The following is a 21,686-nucleotide window of genomic DNA, read 5'->3' on the forward strand; positions in this document are numbered from 1 at the left end:
GAGCTAAACTAGCCCTATAAGAGCTCCCTACAAGGTCCAAGTTGATCCATAAGTAAATTAACTGCCTGCCAGAACAAAATTCAACATTCATTAATCCAGACATTTAATAATGTAACATTAACAGTGTCCAACTGCAATATTAAATTACTAGATATGTGAAGGATCGGGAAAATATAATCCATTATCAGAAGAAAAATTCATCAATAGAAACAGAAATAACAGAGATGTTGGAATTAGCAGGTTAGGACTTTAAAACAGTTATAAATATGTTCAAGGATTTAAAGGAAAACATGAACATAATGTTGAAAGAAAGGGAAACTATAAAAAAAGAACCTCTAGAACTGAAAAATATAATATCCATATTATTGTCAGTCTGCTGTACCTAAGTTAGAACCTCCATCCTATGAATGTGGGCTGGGGAGGAAGGGGGCTCCATGCACTTGCCTTGAATTTAGCTTCTGCAGCATGGAGTTGGGAGTGTGTGAGAAATGTTGGTGGTCTTCCCTTCCCAGGATAATACCATAGACCTTGAGTGGGAACTGTGGGGAGAGGAAACCCCATCTTGCCAATATCCACCCACAGTAGAGCTTTTGTCACACTGAGCTGGTTGGGGATGTGGGGGAAAGTGTGGCTTAAGTGCCACAGGCTTGATGTTCTCACCAAGATTGAGTTACGATCTTGAATGTTTCTTCATTTGCTATATGTCTTTGTGACAATTTCCAAAGACTTTAAATGGTTGTTTATTTTTCTAATTTTCACCAGTTATGGTTGTTTCACTGGAGAACAGACCCATGAGTTCTTCATACCACCATTCTGGAAACAAGAATCCCATGATTTAAGAAAGAAATAATCAGTCTTGCTGACTCATTTTATGAGGCCAGCATTACATTGACAACAGAAGATGAAGACAATACAAGAAAACTTGTCTAACATTCCACATGAATATATGTTCAAAAATCCTTCATAAAATATTAACAAATTAAATACCGCATTATATGAAAATGTTAATACATCACAACTGAATAGGGTTTATTCCAGAAATGCGTTTGTTAAAACATTAAAAATTCACTGCATTATAATAACATTAACAGAATCAAAGTGAAAAAAAATCACAAAAAACCTGTGCGAAATTCAACACCCACATGTAACAAATACTCTCAGCAACTAAGAATAATAGAAATTTCACCCAATAAAGTGCATCCATTTGGTTTAAGAATAAGTGAGCAAAAATTTGAACAAAAAGTATACATATAAAATATTTTCAACATCTTTAGTCTTTGAGAAAATTTAAATTAAAAACACAATGAGATACTATTAGGTACCCACTAAAATGGGTACCTAAAATTAAAAAGACTGATAATACAGAGTATTGGCAATGCTGTGGAGCAAACTGAACTCTTATACATTGCTCATAGCAGTGTAAAATGGTGCAGTTACTTTGGAAATGTACGGCAGTGTCTTATAATGTTACACAGACACCTAACAAATGATCCAGAAAACATGAATGTTGATAGCACTTTTATAAAATGAGCAAAGCAAAAACTAGAATGAATATTAGAAAATAAGAGTTTCAGCTTTTGTGGCCTTACACAGAATATGATCAGACTAAGCTAATGGTGTTAGAACATTCTTAGTGTAAATAAAAACAATTGAAAACCAGGAAAAGTCAGAACTGCTAACTGTAGAAATCAGCAATCCTTTTTCAGAAATTTGATATTCTCTCCTAGTGTAGTAAAAACAATACATTCAAAGAGCTTATAAAGGCTGTCTTGTGTAAGGAAGTTGTAATAATCTGTTTACAGAATATTATGCCCTTTGATTTAGGTTTTGTGGGTGGTTTTTTTTTTTAATGTTTCTCTATAGCCAGGGTAGAGAATTCATTTTCCGTGCTACTCTGTTATTTAATTAGTGTAGGTCTGGTTTTGGAAAATTACACTTCAATTTTGTTCGATTAAAGAACATTAAGGGTCTATTTTAGCATTGTCTTGCAAAGCTATACTTAAGTGTTTTTCAGCCTGTTATTATAAATTCCCTTTTTCAGTCTATATTGGTGATTTAAAAATTGCGTAGGCTAAATATGACATTCACCTAGATGCAATTATTTTTAAAGGAAAAATGTAAGATCATTTTCATTTTTATGATCTATTGCCTAATTTAAGAATATTTGTATTTCATTGTATGTATTTCAATCCTTCATATTCATTAAAAACAAACTCATACTTCAGTTTTCCTATTATCTTGTTACTTTTCTTTATGTAAAAAGGGCATTTTATGCTAGTTGAGCAAAAGTAAATTTTATCCAAGACCATCTTTGAAATTTCACTAATTCTAAATGAGGAATTAGAGAGTTAATGTTGTGATCGGATTTGGAAGTTCTTTTGGAAGATTTCCAACCACAAAACAATTTGTGCTATATTGATATTTAGTATCTACAGTCCGTTTAATAACTTCTGTTTGTCCTATTCATCCTCTCCTACCATTTCTTTTCCATTTTAACCTAACTCTCCTTGAAGTTTCATTTAAAAAACCTTTTTTATTCTGAAAATTAAGCCAGTGGTCCTGCATAGGCAACAGTCACAGAAATAAATTTCCTGAATGGAACGGGTGCAAAAGGGGTTAGGCAGGGTCCAAGAGGATGGGATTATTAGAAACTTCAATTCTTCCCAGTCAGAGTCCTTGTAAAGCCTTACCCAATGATTTGTCCTAATGGCAGACACAGCTATAGTCAAGAGGATAAACTAATATATATTCAAAAGAAACAAAAAGTTAAGAAAATATTTTATTTTAAACATTTTGTCATTTGTGATTTTCTCTGTCACTTGTCTCTTAATTAAAATAATTGGGGGTATTTTTTTCTCAGTATAATTTAACAAATGAAATGAATGCAGGAATAAAACTTTTGTGTCTTAAGTCATACAAAATGGGAATTTCCTGACTCTGAAGGGCAAGAGTCTAGCTTTACACTATCTCTTTCTAATGCATGGAGTCATAAAAACTACAAGTTAAAAAAATCTTAGGAATGTGTTCTTTATAGAATAGATGCACAAAAGAGAAAGGCATTTTTTCTTTCTCTTTGTTCTCCATTTCACTGCTTCCAGATAGAGAATGAGAGGCCTTCTGCCAAAAATATCACACAGAAGAGTTTCTGTAATTTGGGGGAACAGGAGTGAGGATGTTCTGTCATTTCAGTGTTGCTATCTCTTTGCAATTTTATTTAGTTTTTTGTTCTTTACTCCCAAACTGGTTTCTAAATGTAAATTATTTATCATAATATATATAGCAAACAGTATAGTAGAAGGCATAAAGGAAATAAAGCTTCTGATATTTTCAAATATACTGTTATCTGTAAGTAAAATTTGAAATCTGACTTTCATAACTTATTCTATTCCTTTTATATGTTAAACTCAGATAGTGATTTTGAGTTTATCTGTTTTTTTTTTTTTTAAGTGCCTTTAACTTGAAAAAATGACTGCATTTATTGGAAATAGGAGTAAAGTTATATAGCTCCTAATATTGTACTTTATTATTTGCAAGAAATACTTAGCTAATGTAAATTAGATTGTAAGCTAATTATAGATCATATGTAGAAAATTACTATCTTAATTGTACTGTTCAGATAACTATTACCATTTTTAAGGGATTTGTCATGTAAATTCAAGCAACAAAATTTAAATTTTATGGGGAGAGGTTGTTTATGTGCTTTAGATTTCTATATTTATGTTTTCAGACAGGTTTGTGTGAAAACCCTTTGATAAGACACTATTATACCTCATGGTAATTGTGTTTAGTGTTTTTGATGTGTGCAGACTATTAGCACAGCCTCTTGTCTACTATTTCATTGCCTGGAAACGTTTGACTATAATTTTTTTTCCATATTGTTTACTTAGATCTCTAGAGGATTATGAAATCATTTTCTTTTCTTTTTCTGTCATCAGTGACTTTTCACAGAGTTCTTAGAAAATTGATATTTATGTCTTTCACCTCATATTCTAGTGTGACTTAATTGACCTTTCTTTCTGAAGAGAGAAACTTTCTGCTGAAAACTGCACATTAGTGTACAACCAATTGTGAGGGTCTGTCTCCTGCTCTACAAGCAAGTTCAATGGCTCCTGCATAATAGAGTAGAATGTTTGCAGTTATTAGAGCGAATGACATTTTTTCTTTTCTAACTATTAAAAAAACTTCCTGCTTTGTTTCTAATATGCCTGTTTTTTAAAATCTAGTGAGCTTAAGTAAAGGCATACTATGAAAATGACTTATCTTGTGGGGGTCACTAGTTTGGAAAAAAGCCTTTCTTCTGAGCATTACTAAAAAAGAAACAACAGTGAACATAAAGAAAAAAAAATGGATAAATCTGAATCACCCATCCTCCCAGAGTACACTTCTGTATTCCAGAAGACATCATAACCAAAGTAAATACACAAAAACAACTTGGAGAAAACTATTTTCATCATATGTGACAGCAGATTCTATCCTCTCTTTAAAATCTTGTTTTCCCCCTTCCAACTCTATGTTATCAAGTCTCCTTGTGAAATTCTTTTCACAGTACTTTGTACATAATTCTTTTATCCACATAACTATAGCTCAAGACCTAACATATGATCTAGGTAATTGCTTTTTATCCCTCTAATTAGGGGTTTTTCAACCTAGGCACTGTTGACATTTTGGCCTGGGTGATTCTTTGTTGTAGGGTGCTGTCCCATGCACTGTCAGATGTTTGGCAGCAGTTTTGGCCTCCAGACATCGGTACCAGCTCCCCAGCCCTGACTATAAAATATATCTCCAAACATTGTGAAGTGTCCTTTGGGGGCAAAATCTCCCCCGGTTGAAAACCACTGCTCTGACTGTATTCTAAGCCTCTTGTGAGCAGAAGCTGTCCTAGTCATCTTTAATCCACTTTAACACATACTCAGTGCTTTGCATATAGTAATAATTCAATAAATATGTGTTAAATATAAAGGAATAAATTAAAATTCTTTCAAAAACCAATTTTCTTAACCTAAAGTAATATTAGCTGAAAATTCATATATATCATGTCAGGAATATTTTCTGTGTCAGTACCTCACTTAGGTAAAAATGTACTGGATATAAAATTCAACCATGAGTAGAATAATTTAAATAGTTTCTGAGAAGACACTCTAGAGGGACTCTATATTGAACTTGGATTAATTTTGTATGCTCCATTATTATTTTAGGTCCTTTTTGCATATTCTTGGTGTTGGTAGCTAGGTTTAAAAAAAAATTAATAGACTTTTTTTTTTAGCAGTTTTAGGTTTGCAGAAAAATTATGCAGAAAGTACAGAGAGCTCCAATCACTCCCCCACCCCTTGCTATTTCCTCTATTATTAACATCCTGTTCGTGTGATACATTTGTTACAATTGATAAGGCAATAATAATAATACATTATTATTAGCTAAAGTCCATAGTTTACATTAAGGCTCACTCTTTGTGTTGTACATTTTATGAATTTTGACAAATGTATAATATAAACTAAATGTATAAATGTATAATATATGTTAAATGTATAACGTAATGTTAAATGTATAAATGTTTAATATAGTTTTATACAGACTAGTTTCACTGCCCTAAAAATGCACTGTGCTTTACCTATTCATCCCTCTCTCCCTTTCCCTTGGACCACTGGCAACCACTGATCTTTTTATTTATTGTCCACACAGTTTTGCCTTTTACAGAATTTTATATAATTGGAATCATATAGTATGCAGCCTTTTCAAATTGCCTTTCACTTAGCAATATATGTTTAAGGGTCCCCTATTCTTGGTGTTGGCAACTAGATTTTGAACTGAACTCAGAGTTATATCTTCTGGTTTTTGCACACTTTCAACTAATAGAAAAGTGTGCTGTAATATTTGTTTATTAATATACAAACCATACCTCACACTATATACAAAAATTAAGTCAAAATGGATCACAGACCTACCTATATGTAAAACCAAAAACTATAAAACTTCCTGAAGAAATTATAGGAGAAAAATTTTTGTGAGCTTGGCTTAGACAAAAGTTTTTAGCACACATCCCATAAATTTTGTAAAAAATGATACATTTAGAACTTCTGCTCTTCAAAAGACACTTAAAAGGGCAAACCGTAGACTGGGAGAAAATATTTGCAAAGCACCTGTCTGATAAAGACCTTATATCCAGAATATATAAAGAACTTTCAAAACTCCATAATAGAAATCAAACAACCAATAAAAAAACAAAAACAAAAAAAACCCCCAAATTTGGACACATCACCAAAGAAAATGTATGGATGGCAAATAAGTATATGAAAAGATGGTCAACATTATTAGTCATTAGGAAAATCCACATTAAAAGCATGAGATACTTACTACCATTTAGAATTGCTTTAAGAAAACACCTCACAATGTCAAGTACTGATGAGGATGTGGAGAAACTAGAACCCTCATACACTGCTACCTGGGAATGCAGAATGGTATAGTCATTTTTGGAAATAGTTTGGCAGATGCAAGACAGTTAAATAGATGACCCCGTAGTGAGTGCTTATAATTTTATATTGCCTCAACATTCATTTTAAAATGTTATTTAATTTTCGCATACTAGAAGCAGGGCTCCATCACCCTTGACACAGTTTCCAATACTATACCCCACCTGAATGGCTACAGCTGGTAGCCAGAGATAAAGACTTAGAGGCATCTCTTCTGCCTAGCAGGCTGAGATCTCTGCTTTCCAGCAGCTTGCTTTAAAGGGACCATTCAGACATTTGCACTAAAACTTAAAGTGACCATCTGTCAGTCACAGCGTGACCTCCTGGATCTAGTGCCTGCTTGCTTCAAAACTCCTGCAGGAAACCTGTTTAGATAACGCCCTGTACCCAATAAAGGTATTGACCCACAGGTCCCCTCTCACTCTGCCTTCACTCCTTGACCTCCATGTGTATGTGGCCTCCTCTGGGCATGCTGTGCACCACTTACAGTCTGTAAGTATTAAAACCTCTTAAACTTTCACATTGTGGTTGTGCCATTGAAGCCTGGCCCGTGATCTAATGACTGAAGGTGGGGATACCCCAAAGGGACCTATGCAGGTAGGTCCCCTGCTGTTGCTCTTTGTCCAGGCCTCTCAGCTGCTGGGGACAGTACCAGCTAAGTTGACAGAGTTTCATTCAAAACACCATAGAATTCAGCAATTTCCTCTTAGGTATCTACCCAAGAGAAATGAAAACTTTTATTTACATCAGAACCCCTATGTGAATGTTTACAGTGGTTTTACTCATAGTTGCCAAAAACTGAAAACAACTCAAATCTTTCAGTCAGTAAATGGATAAGCAGGGATTCATCCATTCAATGGAATACTCAGGATTAAAAAAGGAATTAACAACATTAAAATAGCATTTGAAAAAGAATGTGCAACAACGTGGATGAATCTGAAATTCACTATGCTGAGTCAAAGCAGCCAGCCCGTTTACTCTTGCTTAACTGAAGAAGGTGCAGCCAAAGAGAGGCCAGAATTTGGAAAAATAGGAAAAGAAATATAGTCTCCCTGCAGTGATTTTTAGGAATTTTTAAAACTAGTCCTAAAACTTAGGTTCTTTTAAATAAGCAGCTTGAAGTTTAATGGACTCAATTTCTTTTCAATCAACTGTGAATAATTTTGTGAACCAATCATGGGCCACAGTGGAAGTCAGTCTGACTGTATTGTGCTTCCAAGGCAGCAACACTCTCATTTGTCCAGTGTGTTCCCCTTCCTGATACAGAAGAAAATGCACATTTCGTAATGCTAGGCTGCACATACTCCTGTATAAGCTAAAAGAGGTTTTCTTTGAATGTAGAAAGACATTAATAATAAATCTGCCTCGGTTTCCTCATCTTTAATACCTACTTCAGAGAGTGGTGAGGTTTAGAGATAATTCATGTAAGTAGATTAGAAATGTGCGTGGCACAAAATGTGTGCTTGATGCATCTTAGTAATTATTAACTAATCCATAATGTACCAGAAGTGTTCAGCACCCAGTAAAATCTAATTACCATAATAGAAAAATTTTGTGAGAAAATTTATTCAGTATTTGAAACTAGGAAGCTACTTGCTGTCATCTTTTTTTCTCTGCCTGCACTTGGGTTAGAAGAGAGTCAGGGAAATGACGTCTCTTTTGGTTCCTTGGCACTGGTGGGTAACAAAGGTAGGTGGGAAAGGAACTCAGAGAAAGGGGCAGGGAGACAAGAGACCTAGGAGGAGGGGCAAGGCTGAAGGCAAAGACTAAAGGATCAAGGATTGGATTAGGGGATCAAGGACTTGTGTGGTCAAAGCTTCCTTGGGACATTCTCTTGATCGGGGCCATTGACCTAGTTACCTCCCCTCTCATATTCATTGCTGATACCAGTGTTTCTCTATTCTGCAAACATGCAGCTCCTTTGAATGTTTTCTGTGGCATTTAATGTTACCTAACTTTGTAGAATCCAGATATGAAAAATTCCTCTATCATGTTTTTTTTTCTTGTTTTTCTATTTAGATTCTCTCTGCTGTGGAAGGATGTGGAAGGAGGATGCTAAAGAGAATAGGAAACATGTTATTTTAAACAGTTTTCTTAAAATACAATTTGTAATCCTTACTTCAATGCACTCTAGAGTTTTGCCAAAAGGAAGCATGTTTTTCAATTAACGCACATATAAAATGTTATATCTGCATGTTGAGGTCACAGAGTCTATCAAACTATTAATTAAACTATCAGAAATCAATAATGCTTTTAAGCTTTAGTTCCTAAAATTTAGGAATAAATTTGTAGAATCATAATTCTTTTCTTGAATTTAAAAATAAAGCCTAGTTTTTCTCCAGATTCTCTTCTAAAAATTAATTCACATGAAAACTATTTCAGTAATTAATTGCATATAAGTTTGTATGTTCATTTTGTTTATGAAACTCTAAAGACCATGGGTGTAATCATTTGAAACAGAAAATTGGAACAATTTTTAAAAGTGTTATGGGAAAATTTTTTATAGCAGGAACTTAAAAAGGTCGTATCCATTTTAACATCCATCTTGAAATATTCTTTTTTAGCTGTGCAATGGAGGATCAGTGACTGATCTTGTGAAAGGATTTCTGAAGAGGGGTGAAAGAATGAGTGAACCTATAATTGCCTATATTTTACACGAAGCACTAATGGTAAGGCAATTTAAATTGTTCTTGCATTTATTATGAGGCAGCTCTAGTTAAAGAAAAAATGTGGATCCTATTTTTAGGAAATATCACTACATTAGTATTTATTGATGCAAGAGTATGTGCAAAATCTGAGACATTTAGGATGGCTAATTCCTTTTTTTTGTTGTTAGAAATCTACTCTCTTTGTATCAACAGGATCCTGATTTCTGATCTCCTAAGTGTATTTCTGAAATTGTGATAATGATGAAGGTGGAAATTACTAATAGATTTTTAGTTGCCATGATCTTAAATAAGTATATAAAATGTTTCCTTCTATTGAGAGCACCACATTTTTAATAAAATATTTGGTAAAAGCTAAGGGGCATGCTCTTGTTTTGTGACTTTTTGTATAATCCGAAGTGGAAATGATACACTTTGATTTGACTAACTCAATGTGAATCATTTAAAAGAGTTTGAATGTTAATTTTAATGCCTGCTATTGATTTTGCACAAATGCATAATCTAAACAAATCTTTGTTTGATGCTTTCTGTAAGAGTCATTATATATTTCACACCTTCTAGGGACTTCAGCATTTGCATAACAACAAAACTATCCACCGTGATGTGAAAGGAAATAACATTCTGTTGACCACTGAAGGAGGAGTTAAACTAGTAGATTTTGGTAAGTTTTGTGTAAAATTTGAGGGGCATAGTGATATGATTTGATTATTTTCCAACAGCCTTGCTTCCTAGACATTGAAAATAGTGAAAAATCAGTATTTCATTGAGGTAAGTGCAGAGATAATTTGGCAAATGAAAGTTTCCGAGAATAAAGAGTGACTCTTTCAAGTCAGCTAGCTTGTGCCCATATAACACTAATGTAGCAATACGTGTAGTTGATCCTCCAAAACACACAGCATCGCAAATGATTACTCTAAGCCTGTAATGGTAATCCCATGGGCTCTACTAGTGATTGCTTTACAAATGGGCATATGTCCAAATCCACGATTTTGAGATGTGAGGGGAAATCTTCAAGGGTCCTCATCTGGGAATATTTCCTCCCACCTAAGAAGGAGACACAGGGAAAGACGGTCTCTTTCTTCCTCAAGACCTTGTGTGTCTTATTGTGATGCCCAAAACTGCTGCAGTCACCTTATGACAAAGGTGCACCGTCCTGAGTGGAAAGCCAACAAAGGCAGAGCTGAGAGAGGGAAAAATGAGGGCCCTTGGTGACAAAATTGTGCCATTCAACTTTGGGGCCTGCCCTATCTCTGGACCTTTTGTTATGTAAGATAATGAATTTCCTTATTTACTAAGCCAAGTTGGGGTTTCTGTGTTATAGTCAAAGGCACTATAGCTGATACACCTACCCTTCATCTGGGCAGTTATTTTCCAGTTGTGATTAGTGCTCTCCTGTGCATTCTCTCATTTGATCCCCGCTAATACACTAATCCTGTGAGAACAGGTGACAGTATTCTAGGACATCTAAGTATCCTTCAGTCATCTGTCCCCTCCCTTCCCCTGAACTTTAGCCAGGTAAGGAGTCCCTCCTTGTGCTTCTGTACCCTCTGTATTTCTCCATTTTTTGCATTTGTCACATAGATTTATAATTATCCATTTGGTCTTTATAAATGGATAGAGATACTTAGAAACATAGATAGACAGACAGGGTCTTTGAGAAGTGGGACTATGTCTTAGTCCATTTTGTAGACCTAATGCTTTAGGAATAACAGTTCATTGAGTGTTAGTTGAATGAACGAACCTTCCTTTATTTTGCATTTTGGAAAATGAAGTTCAGGGAGGTTAACTGATTAATTTTAGAAATTGTTTTACTATCCAAGTATATAGCTCTCTAGTGTTTTGACTTAGTCCAGGAATGAATTTCTGAGTATCTAGAGAGGACAAGGTGAACAGCATATCCTTCAAACAGGCATGTGCATGTGCAGTTTTCCTCACCTGAGCAGCAGGAAGTTTGACAGTGAATAACAGATTAATAGCTGGGCTGTAGCTAGTAGTCTGCCTTGCCGATTGAGTTCAGAGCTACGTGTTTGAACAACCTGGCTGGGTTAGGGTACTAATAAGGACTTCTGCTTGATATTACTCTTCATTGTTCCATAGGCAGGGCCATTATTCTTCCCAGAAAATAATTTTGGATCTTCTCTAAAGCAGACCCAAATGGAGAACCTGATATTTAACTTGAGATATCATAATTCCCTTACTCTAAAAAATGGCTACAATAAATATGGCCTAGATTGAAAACTGTTAAAACGAGTGTAAGTAAGCATCTTTTCCAGCCACTAAAGAAAAATTTGGTAGACTGGGTAGCTTATAGATATGTAAATTCCTGGGATATCCTCCAAAATAAACTATATTAAGAACATACACCTAAATAATAAATAAGGTTTTTATGTGATATTTTTATAAAAGTCATACGTTGGACAGTTAACAATATGAGATCTTTGGTTTTGGATTATTTTATTATATTTGAAAGTATTTGCGACTTTTCTTTCAGCAATAATTAGAAAAGAGGGCCAGTTAAATATTAAATGCATTCCTATTGTCTTATACCAAAATGCTATTGTTCGCATGTAAGATAATGCTTATATTTCTATTCTCCATGGTAAGAGGACATGGTTTTAGTTTGTCTGAAATGATTAGTAGGTTTCTCACGAATTAAAACCTGAGGATGGTAGGTGCATGCATCTATGTGAAAGTTCTTAAGGGCAGAAGGAACAAAATGTGATAAATCACAGACTGCAGAATCAAATTGAAAGTCAATTTCCTCATTTTATGTTTAAACAAAATTTTCGAGAAGGCTACAGCCGGAAGTAAAGCATTTTAGAATAAATTTTATTTGAATTTCTTGCCTCATTATTGGATACTGAAGATATTAGAGGGCCATAGGTGCTTCATACACAAATTGTCTAAAATGGGAGTCTATCGCCTCATCCATCCCCAGAAATATGCTACATATAGATTTCTTGTCTTAGAAAAAGTCACCTGCATCTGCTCATTGCTCAAGCCAGAAATCTTAGGCTCATTCTCGAGTCTTCCCTTGTCTTCACCTCCCACATATTCAGCTAGTCACAAAACCTGTCTTTCTGTTAGATTCCCCTAGACTTCATCTTACTGCTCCTACCCTAGTCCTAGCCCTTCTCATCTCTTGTCAAAGATCCTGCAGTTACACTTTACTGGAGCCAACCAAAGCCTTAATCTGCCAGGAGGAACTACAGGAAACTCCATCTGCGTGAGAAGAACAGAGCACAAGTTCAATGGATGCAGATGCTGGCATGGGAGATGAGTAGGGCACTAGCAGCTAGACAGACAAAAGCACATGGCCCCGAAGACTATATGGGCCCACCATACCCAAGGACCCTTTCTCTTCTCCCTGCACAAGGTCTTATAAGAAGAAGGAGTGCCATCTGAAAGATGGAGCAAATACCTTTATCCAAGACAGACTGAAGTCTAAAAGGACTTACAGATTTTTTGGATCTGACTGAGCCTTACTTCCTTCCCATCCAGTGAGTAGAGTCTTGGGGAGAGGCCATAACCATTACAGACAAAATGAAGAAATTATAATTTCTCTGTGTGTCTAAGAGTAGATATTGAATTTTGTGACCAGTTGCAAACTTGATGCTTTCCCTACCTACAAACCTCCCCTCATCTCTGCACCCGGCTAACTTCCATTTGCCTGACTGAGTGCTTGCCCAACACCTTATAATTCATGTAGCCAGCAATTGTCAGATTTTATTGTAGTCATGTGCTTCTCTGCTAAGCTATAATCTTGACGATGACAGGGTCTTTGTCTTGCCCATCTCTTTGTCCCTAGAACCAAGCATGGTGCTGGCAAACTGAAAATGCTTGATAAATACTGTTTAATTAATGAATGAGAGGGAGTATTTTCCCAATTGTGTGATCATGAGAAAGTCACTTAAAATCTCCAACGGCATCAATCTACTCATCTACAAGTGTGAAAAAGAATAGTCTCCACCTCATAAGGTTGGTTGCTGTGAAGAGTAAATGAGATAGTAGAAGTAAACTACTTAGTGTAATTACTGACACTTTGTAATTCAGAAAATCTGAGCTATTACCATTATCATAAAATAATATTTCCACCTCACCTTTAGCTCAGTGCTGTACACATATTAGGTGCTTAATAAACAGTTGCTAAATAATGAAAATCTGAGTTCCCAAAACAAGTGTCTCTATGTTTAAAAAAAAAAATAGCCCTTTCCTGTAGTAAATTCAGTGTTACTTTAAATGTCAAGCTACTTAATTACACTGAAAGTAAGATGCGGTTTGCTAATACTAGTTCTGAATACAGCCGTTAAGAAAGGCTTTTGGGTTTTGTTGTTGTTGTTGTTAAATGGGATACACTTTTACAGAAAACCACTAGACACCTCGAGAGCAAAAAGACAAGTAAGCTTGTAAACGTTATTAATGAAATGCATTAGCAGTCACTTGTATATGATCAGTCAATAAATATGACCTCCCAGGAGATAAACCCCTTTAGGCAAGTCAACTAATGTCTGAAATAGCAGTCCTTAAACCTTGAAAATAAAATGAAAGAAAGAGAGACTAAATTTAAAGAGCAGTCTTCAGTTCTCATTTCTGTGGATTTCTCTCTGGGGAACTTTATTTCTAACAGGATAGCTAACATTTCAATAGAAAAGTACAGAATGTACTTTTTGTGATTTATTTAGACATCATTCTTATGACAGAATATTTTATGGCTTTAAGTCTCTTACCACCCACATGCCCAATTTTAGACCAAATCCCCAACACATGATGTAGGTCATAAAGAAGTTGTGATTTATTTATTAATAACCCATTTTTTTTATCATCAAGTGAGGCAGGTAAGCCTGAACTTAAAAACTATGAAGTACTCTTTATTCCTTCCTTTCTTCCTGAGTAATTGAGAACAAAAGCCACTATGTGGGACAAGCAAGCGTGGGAGTGGGGGGTGCGGTTCGGCACACAGTTTGGGGTCAGAAGGCAACAGTGAGGAGTAAAGAGGGCATCTGTGCTGGGGGGTGTTGGTAGCGGTAGCCTGGCAAGGGGTGCAGGGTCCCCAAGTGGAAAGAGAAGGCATCCATATAGGGTGACGGTGGTGGTAACAGGTAGGTTCTGAGACCTAGAGTGAAGTGAGGAGGGCGTCTGCACAGGGGTCAGAGTGGAGACAAGAGATGGGCTATGTAAAGGAGGATTTATAATATTTGGAAATACACTGAGGACAATGGGAGCCAGGTTTCTTATTGTTGGAGAAAAGAATTACAAATATGAAAAGGGAGAAAACTGAACCCGTGGTGTTGGATTAGAATTGGAGGTATCAATGTGAATTAATGGTTTTCAATATATATATAAACAGATATAAAAATAAATATAATGTAGTATGCCTGTGGTGTTGATGGGTGTTTTGGGTGGGTATGGCTGTGTGTATGCACGTGTGTACATATTACCAGCTGTTGCCACTAAGAGAGCTTGGGAGCAAGAGAAAGCACCAAGAGAGAGCACACCAAGCACCTAGCTCTTGGTTTTTAAATACCATTTTAGACTAAAAGGAAGCAAGGATTCTTGGAGAAAGCCTGATTTGGGGGTTATACGACATGAGCCTGGAACTTATTGAGCCCAAAAAGTAAGTAAATACTCAAAGAATGACACAGACATGTCAAAGGGACACAAAAGCCAACTTGAAGCAATCCTCACTAACAAGATCTGGGACAGTTTGAGCACCAAAATAATGATAATAAATATGGTAATAATGATAATCCATTGAATAAAATAGAGATGCATTAATACATACTGGCATACATACACACATAAATAAATGAATGGAGAGGATCAAATGCTTTTCCTTATAGAAGTATGCCAACTAATAAAAGTAGAAGGAATAATGACAATTTTAAAATCATCACTTGGCAGCCATCACAGTAATAATTAATTTGTTCAAAAACTTCAAAGAATGCTAAAACTAGTGGGTTAAGTTTTGATTAGAAATATGATAGTCTCATAGTCTCAAAATACCTCCCCATAAAATACTTATTAATTACAAAAGAAGAGAGGAAACTTTCCAGGGGAGAAGGCTGGCAGACACAACCATTAATCAAGTGATCAAAGTGAACCTAACTAGTAGTGAGACAAATGAAAATTATATACCACCTGATAGAATGCAACAAGAAGACCCCAGAGTCACTTCCATGATATTCCTGCCAAAAATAAGATTGTAAGGGAATATTATATTCAACAAACCCAAATTACGAACATTCTATAAAATAACTGGCCTGAAATCCCAAAAAATGTCAAGGTCATGAAATTCAAGGAAAGATTGAGGAACTCCTTCAGATTGAAAGAGATTAAAGAGACATGAGAGCTAAGAGCAACACGTAGTCCTGGATTGGATCATTTTGTTGTAAAGGACATGCAAGGGGTCTTCAAAAAGTTCAAGGACAAATTTGTATTATCTTTTAATTCCATTTTTCCATGAACTTTCTGAAGTACTCTCATATTTGGGGCAATTGATTAAATTTGAATTGGGTCTGTAGATTAGATGATAGACATGTATCAGTGTTAAACTTCATGATTCTGATAGTTGTGTAGGCAGAATGTCCTTAGTTGTAGCAATTACACATGAAAGTATTTGGGGTGAAGGGGTATCAGCCCACTTACTCTCAAATGGTTCAGGAAAACAAAGCACTTTGTTTTTCTCTTGCCAACTTTTAGGTTCAAATTATGTCAAAGTAAAAAAATTTATAGATTAGTGATAGAGAATTAGTGTGCAAATTTAAAGATACACACACGCACACACACACGCGAAAGATCTTCACAAAGTTCATGGAAAGATTTGCATTATCTTTTATTTCTATTTTTCCATGAACTTTTTGAAGTACCTCATATAGATATATGTAGATATACATAATAGCTGAATGTTATGAACCTTGAAAATTTGAGGGCTAGTGCTTTATAGAATGCAATAATATATTGAAATAACATATTAACAATATATTAATTAACAAAATAATGTATAATAATATAATGAAATAATATATTGAAACTATTTATAAAAGTTGGCTGAGCTATAGAATTTTCATACCTATACAAAAAGTAATATATTAGCCAGCTAGAATATATTTTTGTACTTTGGGGAGATGACTTTTATCTTATTTGAAAGGAAAGACATTTATAATTCTGTTATATAAAGCCAAACCATGATTAAGTGGACTCCTTTTAGAGCTTTATGATTCCAGCTGAACCTATAGGTTCAAGTCTTCCAAAGTGAATATTTTTCAAAGTTGAGTTAAGCTATGTTCTGTGTTTTAGTCAGGGGTCTTTTAGTTATAAGGACCAGAAACCCAAACTAGCTCCCCAAAAGGGTAAGATACAAAGGGCAATCTAATAGATGAAAAGAGCAAGGCTAAGGGGACTGGAACTTGGACAGGAAAATGGAAAGCAAGAACCATGACTATGTGCTGCTTCTTGCTCTCTCACTGGAGAAACAGTCTCTGCTCCCTGCTTCTCTGAGTGTCTGCAGACCAGCCTCAAGTTTTCATGTTGCCCATCAAGTTCACTCAAAAGTGGCAGCCTCAACCTCCCCAGCCTGTTTGACCTAATGGTCCAGTGCCAACAACTAAGTGACCCAGACTTTTAGCACCCCAACTCAAAAGAAATTTGGAGTGTGAGAAGCGGCTTAATTGGCTCAAGCTGGATCAGCTGCCCACTTTGCATCCAATCATTCATGGCTGGGGAGTGGCTTCAAGCAAGGCTGCCTGGGACCTTTCATTCTGCAAGTGTCTGTGGATGAAAAATGATTTTTTTAAAAAAGAGGATTATGGAATGGGAGACACAAATACATTTTTAAAATATTCTAGAGAATATTTTTTCTTATTGATGTGCACTGCCCTGCACTCTGAGAGAAGATGTTTAAAATTTTGATTTTTACTTGTTGAAATTAAATTACATAATTAGATTATACCAAAAAATTCTATAATGTACATGAAGTTAAGAATGGATTTCAGATATTTTGAAAGACTTGTTTTTTTACTTAGCAACAAATAAAAGAAAACTTTATATCCAGGGATCTACGTAACACAAAAACAAATCACCTCAACACAGCTGTAGAAATTTTAATAAAAGCTTCCAAGTGTGGTTTTCCATGATGTGATGACTTTAGGTGAATCAAAGAAGACTTTTCCTATATTTTAATAATCACTTCTTTGCCCCTCAGTTTTTCTCAATATAAAATAAGTGCTCCGAGCTAGAACTAAATGATCTTAGTCTGCAGCTGTAAAATTTTAATTCCTGAAGAGCTTCAAGTGAATTGAAGATTTGCATGGTGCAGTTGGAGAGAGGACAGTGAAAGAGTTGAGTGGGACAAAACAGGAATGATAAAATAAGGTATCAGTGATGATAGCATACCATAATGAGAAATATTATCTATACTCAACTCTCTACACTGAGGTCCAGTACTGTACATATATACATAGGTACACAATCATACAGAATTGAATGGTGCAGACAGCTCTGGCACACCAAGGAGAGTGCAGCGAACAATGATCTTGATACCTTTAGAGAAAGCACCACACCTTTTCCATTATAAGATATGAGCTAAGTCTTAAAGAAAGGGGAAGATCTAGAGCCAGATAGAGAGGAGAGAGGACAGATTTTCGAGGAAAACCACATAGGTATTGACAGGAGAGGTGATTGGAGTGATCTACCTACGCTGAGTCATCTTAGAGATTTATTGAATGTTAAAGGTGGAGAGAACCTTGAATATCATTTGATATATTACGTACAGGAAGGTCAGAAGGTTTGTGATCCTCTTTATATGCAAAAAGTTGTATGAATGTGAACTTCTTGGTGAGAAAGTATATAGCTTTCATGAGATTCACTAAGTGATTTTTGACCTCAAAGTAATCACCATTGATATATTCCAAACTCCTAAATTAACAATGACAAATAAAAAGGCCTAGAGAGAGAAAATGACTTGTTGAAGGGCATGCTTTATTTAATATTTCATTTACCAGAGATATCAATGGTTTTGAAATACATTAACTTGAGTGTTGTGTATACTCATTAAATGCTATTTAATTAAAATAAGATTCTGAGAAATAGCATTCTATTTACATATCAAAGATGATTATTTCTATACTTAGTTTATACTAATTAAAAACTGTTTTAAGAAGAGAGTTGCCCAAAGATCCCCAAACAGATTCAACACAAAAAAGGACCTCCCCAAGACACATTGTAGTCAAATTATCAAAAGTCAAAGACAAAAAATTAATATATAAATTCACACACACACACACACACACACAAAAAAAAAAAAAATGGGGGGGGGAGAAGATATAACAACCACAATTACTTGAAGTTGATACGACAAGCAAACAGAAAGGACATTGTTGGGGGGGAGGGGGGAGGGAGAAGGGAGGGAGGTTTTGGTGATGGGGAGCAATAATCAGCCACAATGTATATCGACAAAATAAAATTAAAAAAAAAAAAAAGTCAAAGACAAAGAAAGAATTCTAAAAACAGCAAATGAAAAGTGTCAAATTACTACCATTGAGAAATTAACAAAATGGCAGGAATAAGGCATTAACTTTCGATAACAACCCTGAATATAAATGGACCAAATTCTCCACAGAAAAGATACAGACTGGCTGAATGGACTAAAAAACTAAATCCAACTCTATTCTGCCTGCAAGGAACTCATTTCACAATAAAGATGCATATTCACTAATAGTAAAGGGATGGAAGAGACATTGCATGCAAATAGAAGCCAAAAACAAGCAGGAATTGCCATATTTATACCAGATAAAATAGAATTCAAACCAAGAACTATAAAAAGAGAGAAGGAGGGACATTATATTATGATAAAAGGATCAAAGCAGCAAGAAGATATAATAATCATAAATATATATGCACCCAACACCGGAACACCCAGATATATAAAGCAACTGTTATTGTACCTAAGAGGAGAGATAGACCTCAACACAGTAGTATTATGGAACTTTAACATGCCACTTTCAGCACTGGACAGATCATCTAGACAAAGAATCAGCAGAGAAATATTGGATTTATTTATTATTTTTTTAAAGTTTATTTATTTATTTTTTAAATTTTATTTTGTTGATATACATTGTGGTTGGTTATTGTTGCCCCTTACCAAAACTGCCCTCCCTCCTCCCTCTCCTCCCTCCACCCCAACAATGTCCTTTCTGTTTGCTTGTCGTATCAACTTCAAGTAATTGTGGTGGTTATATCTTCTTCCCCTCCCCCCACAGTTTGTGTGTGTGTGTGTGTGTGTGTGTGTGTGTGTGTGTGTGTGTGTGAATTTATATATTAATTTTTAGCTCCCACCAATAAGTGAGAACATGTGGTATTTCTCTTTCTGTGCCTGGCTCGTTTCACTTAATATAATTCTCTCAAGGTCCATCCATGTTGTTGCAAATGGCAGTATTTCATTTGTTTTTATAGCTGAGTAGTATTCCATTGTGTAGATGTACCACATTTTACATATCCACTCATCTGATGATGGACATTTGGGCTGGTTCCAACTCTTGGCTATTGTAAAGAGTGCTGCGATGAACATTGGGGAACAGGTATACCTTTGACTTGATGATTTCCATTCCTCTGGGTATATTCCCAGCAGTGGGATAGCTGGGTCATATAATAGATCTACCTGCAATTGTTTGAGGAACCTCCATACCATTTTCCATAGAGGCTGCACCATTTTGCAGTCCCACCAACAATGTATGAGAGTTCCTTTTTCTCCGCAATCACGCCAGCATTTATCGTTCATAGTCTTTTGGATTTTAGCCATCCTAACTGGGGTTAGATGGTATCTCAGTGCGGTTTTAATTTGCATTTCCCGGATGCTGAGTGATGTTGAGCATTTTTTCATATGTCTGTTGGCCATTTGTATATCTTCCTTAGAGAAATGCCTACTTAGCTCTTTTGCCCATTTTATAATTGGGTTGCTTGTTTTCTTCTTGTAAAGTTGTTTGAGTTCCTTATATATTCTGGATATTAATCCTTAGTCAGATGTATATTTTGCAAATATTTTCTCCCACTCTGTTGGTTGTCTTTTAACTCTGTTAATTGTTTCTTTTGCTGTGCAGAAGCTTTTTAGTTTGATATAATCCCATTTGTATATTTTTCCTTTGGTTGCCCGTGCTTTTGGGGTCATATTCATGAAGTCTGTGCCCAGTCCTATTTCCTGAAGTGTTTCAGCTATGTTTTCTTTAAGAAGTTTTATTGTTTCAGGGTGTATATTTAAATCCTTAATCCATTTTGAGTTGATTTTAGTATACGGTGAGAGGTATGGGTCTAGTTTCATTCTCCTGCATATGGATATCCAGTTATCCCAGCACCATTTGCTGAAGAGGCAGTCCCTTCCCCAGTGAATAGGCTTGGTGCCTTTGTCAAAGATCAGATGGCAGTAAGTGTGTGGGTTGATTTCTGGATTCTCTATTCTATTCCATTGATTGGTGTTTCTGTTTTTATGCCAGTATCATACTGTTTCAGTTATTATAGCTTTGTAGTATAGCTTAAAGTCGGGTAGTGTTATGCCTCCAGCTTTATTTTTTTTTGCTCAGCATTGCTTTGGCTACATGTGGTCTTTTATTATTCCATATAAATGTCTGGATAGTTCTTTCCATTTCTGAGAAAAATGTCTTTGGAATTTTGATGGGGATTGCATTGAATTTGTATATCACTTTGGCTAATATGGACATTTTCACTATGTTGATTCTTCCAATCCAAGAGCATGGGATATCTTTCCATCTTCTTGTATCCTCTCTAATTTCTCTCAGCAGTGGTTTGTAGTTCTCGTTATAGAGATTTTTCACCTCCTTGGTTAACTCAATTCCTAAGTATTTTATTTTTTTGGTGGCTATTGTAAATGGGCAGGCTTTCTTGATTTCTCTTTCTGCATGTTCACTATTGGAGAAAAGAAATGCTACTGATTTTTGTGTGTTGATTTTGTATCCTGCTACTGTGCTGAAATCATTTATCAATTCCAAGAGTTTTTTTGTAGAGGTTTTAGGCTGTTCGATATATAGGATCATGTCATCTGCAAACAGGGACAGTTTGACTTCATCTTTTCCAATCTGGATGCCCTTTATTTCCTTCTCTTCTCTGATTGCTCTGGCTAGTACTTCAAACACTATGTTGAATAGGAGTGGTGAGAGTGGGCATCCTTGTCTAGTTCCTGTTCTTAAAGGAAAAGCTTTCAGCTTTTCCCCATTCAGGATGATATTGGCAGTGGGTTTGTCATATATGGCTTTAATTATGTTGAGATACTTTCCCTCTATACCTAACTTGTAGAGGGTCTTTGTCATGAATGAGTGCTGAACTTTATCAAATGCTTTTTCAGCATCTATAGAGATGATCATATGGTCCTTGTGTTTGAGTTTATTAATATGGTGTATCACATTTATTGATTTGCATATGTTGAACCAACCTTGCATCCCTGGGATGATTCCCACTTGATCGTGGTGAATAATTTTACGTATGTGTTGCTGTATTCTGTTTGCTAGTATTTTAGTGAGGATTTTTGCATCTATATTCATCAAGGATA

At 35.5% G+C, this 21,686-nt stretch overlaps 1 protein-coding gene across 1 annotated transcript in view; it reads left to right on the forward strand.

Annotated features, from left to right (window-relative positions):
- The window catches only part of MYO3A (myosin IIIA), a 69,721-nt gene that overhangs the window by 16,001 nt on the left and 32,034 nt on the right, over positions 1 to 21,686 (forward strand). The window contains exons 3-4 of the mRNA XM_063100293.1: positions 9,032 to 9,136; positions 9,695 to 9,794. Of these exons, the coding sequence (XP_062956363.1) occupies positions 9,032 to 9,136; positions 9,695 to 9,794 (205 nt within the window). The remainder of the gene's footprint in view (positions 1 to 9,031; positions 9,137 to 9,694; positions 9,795 to 21,686) is intronic.

The sequence above is a fragment of the Cynocephalus volans genome, chromosome 6, assembly GCF_027409185.1.
Source record: "Cynocephalus volans isolate mCynVol1 chromosome 6, mCynVol1.pri, whole genome shotgun sequence".
NCBI classification, from domain to species: Eukaryota; Metazoa; Chordata; class Mammalia; order Dermoptera; family Cynocephalidae; genus Cynocephalus; species Cynocephalus volans.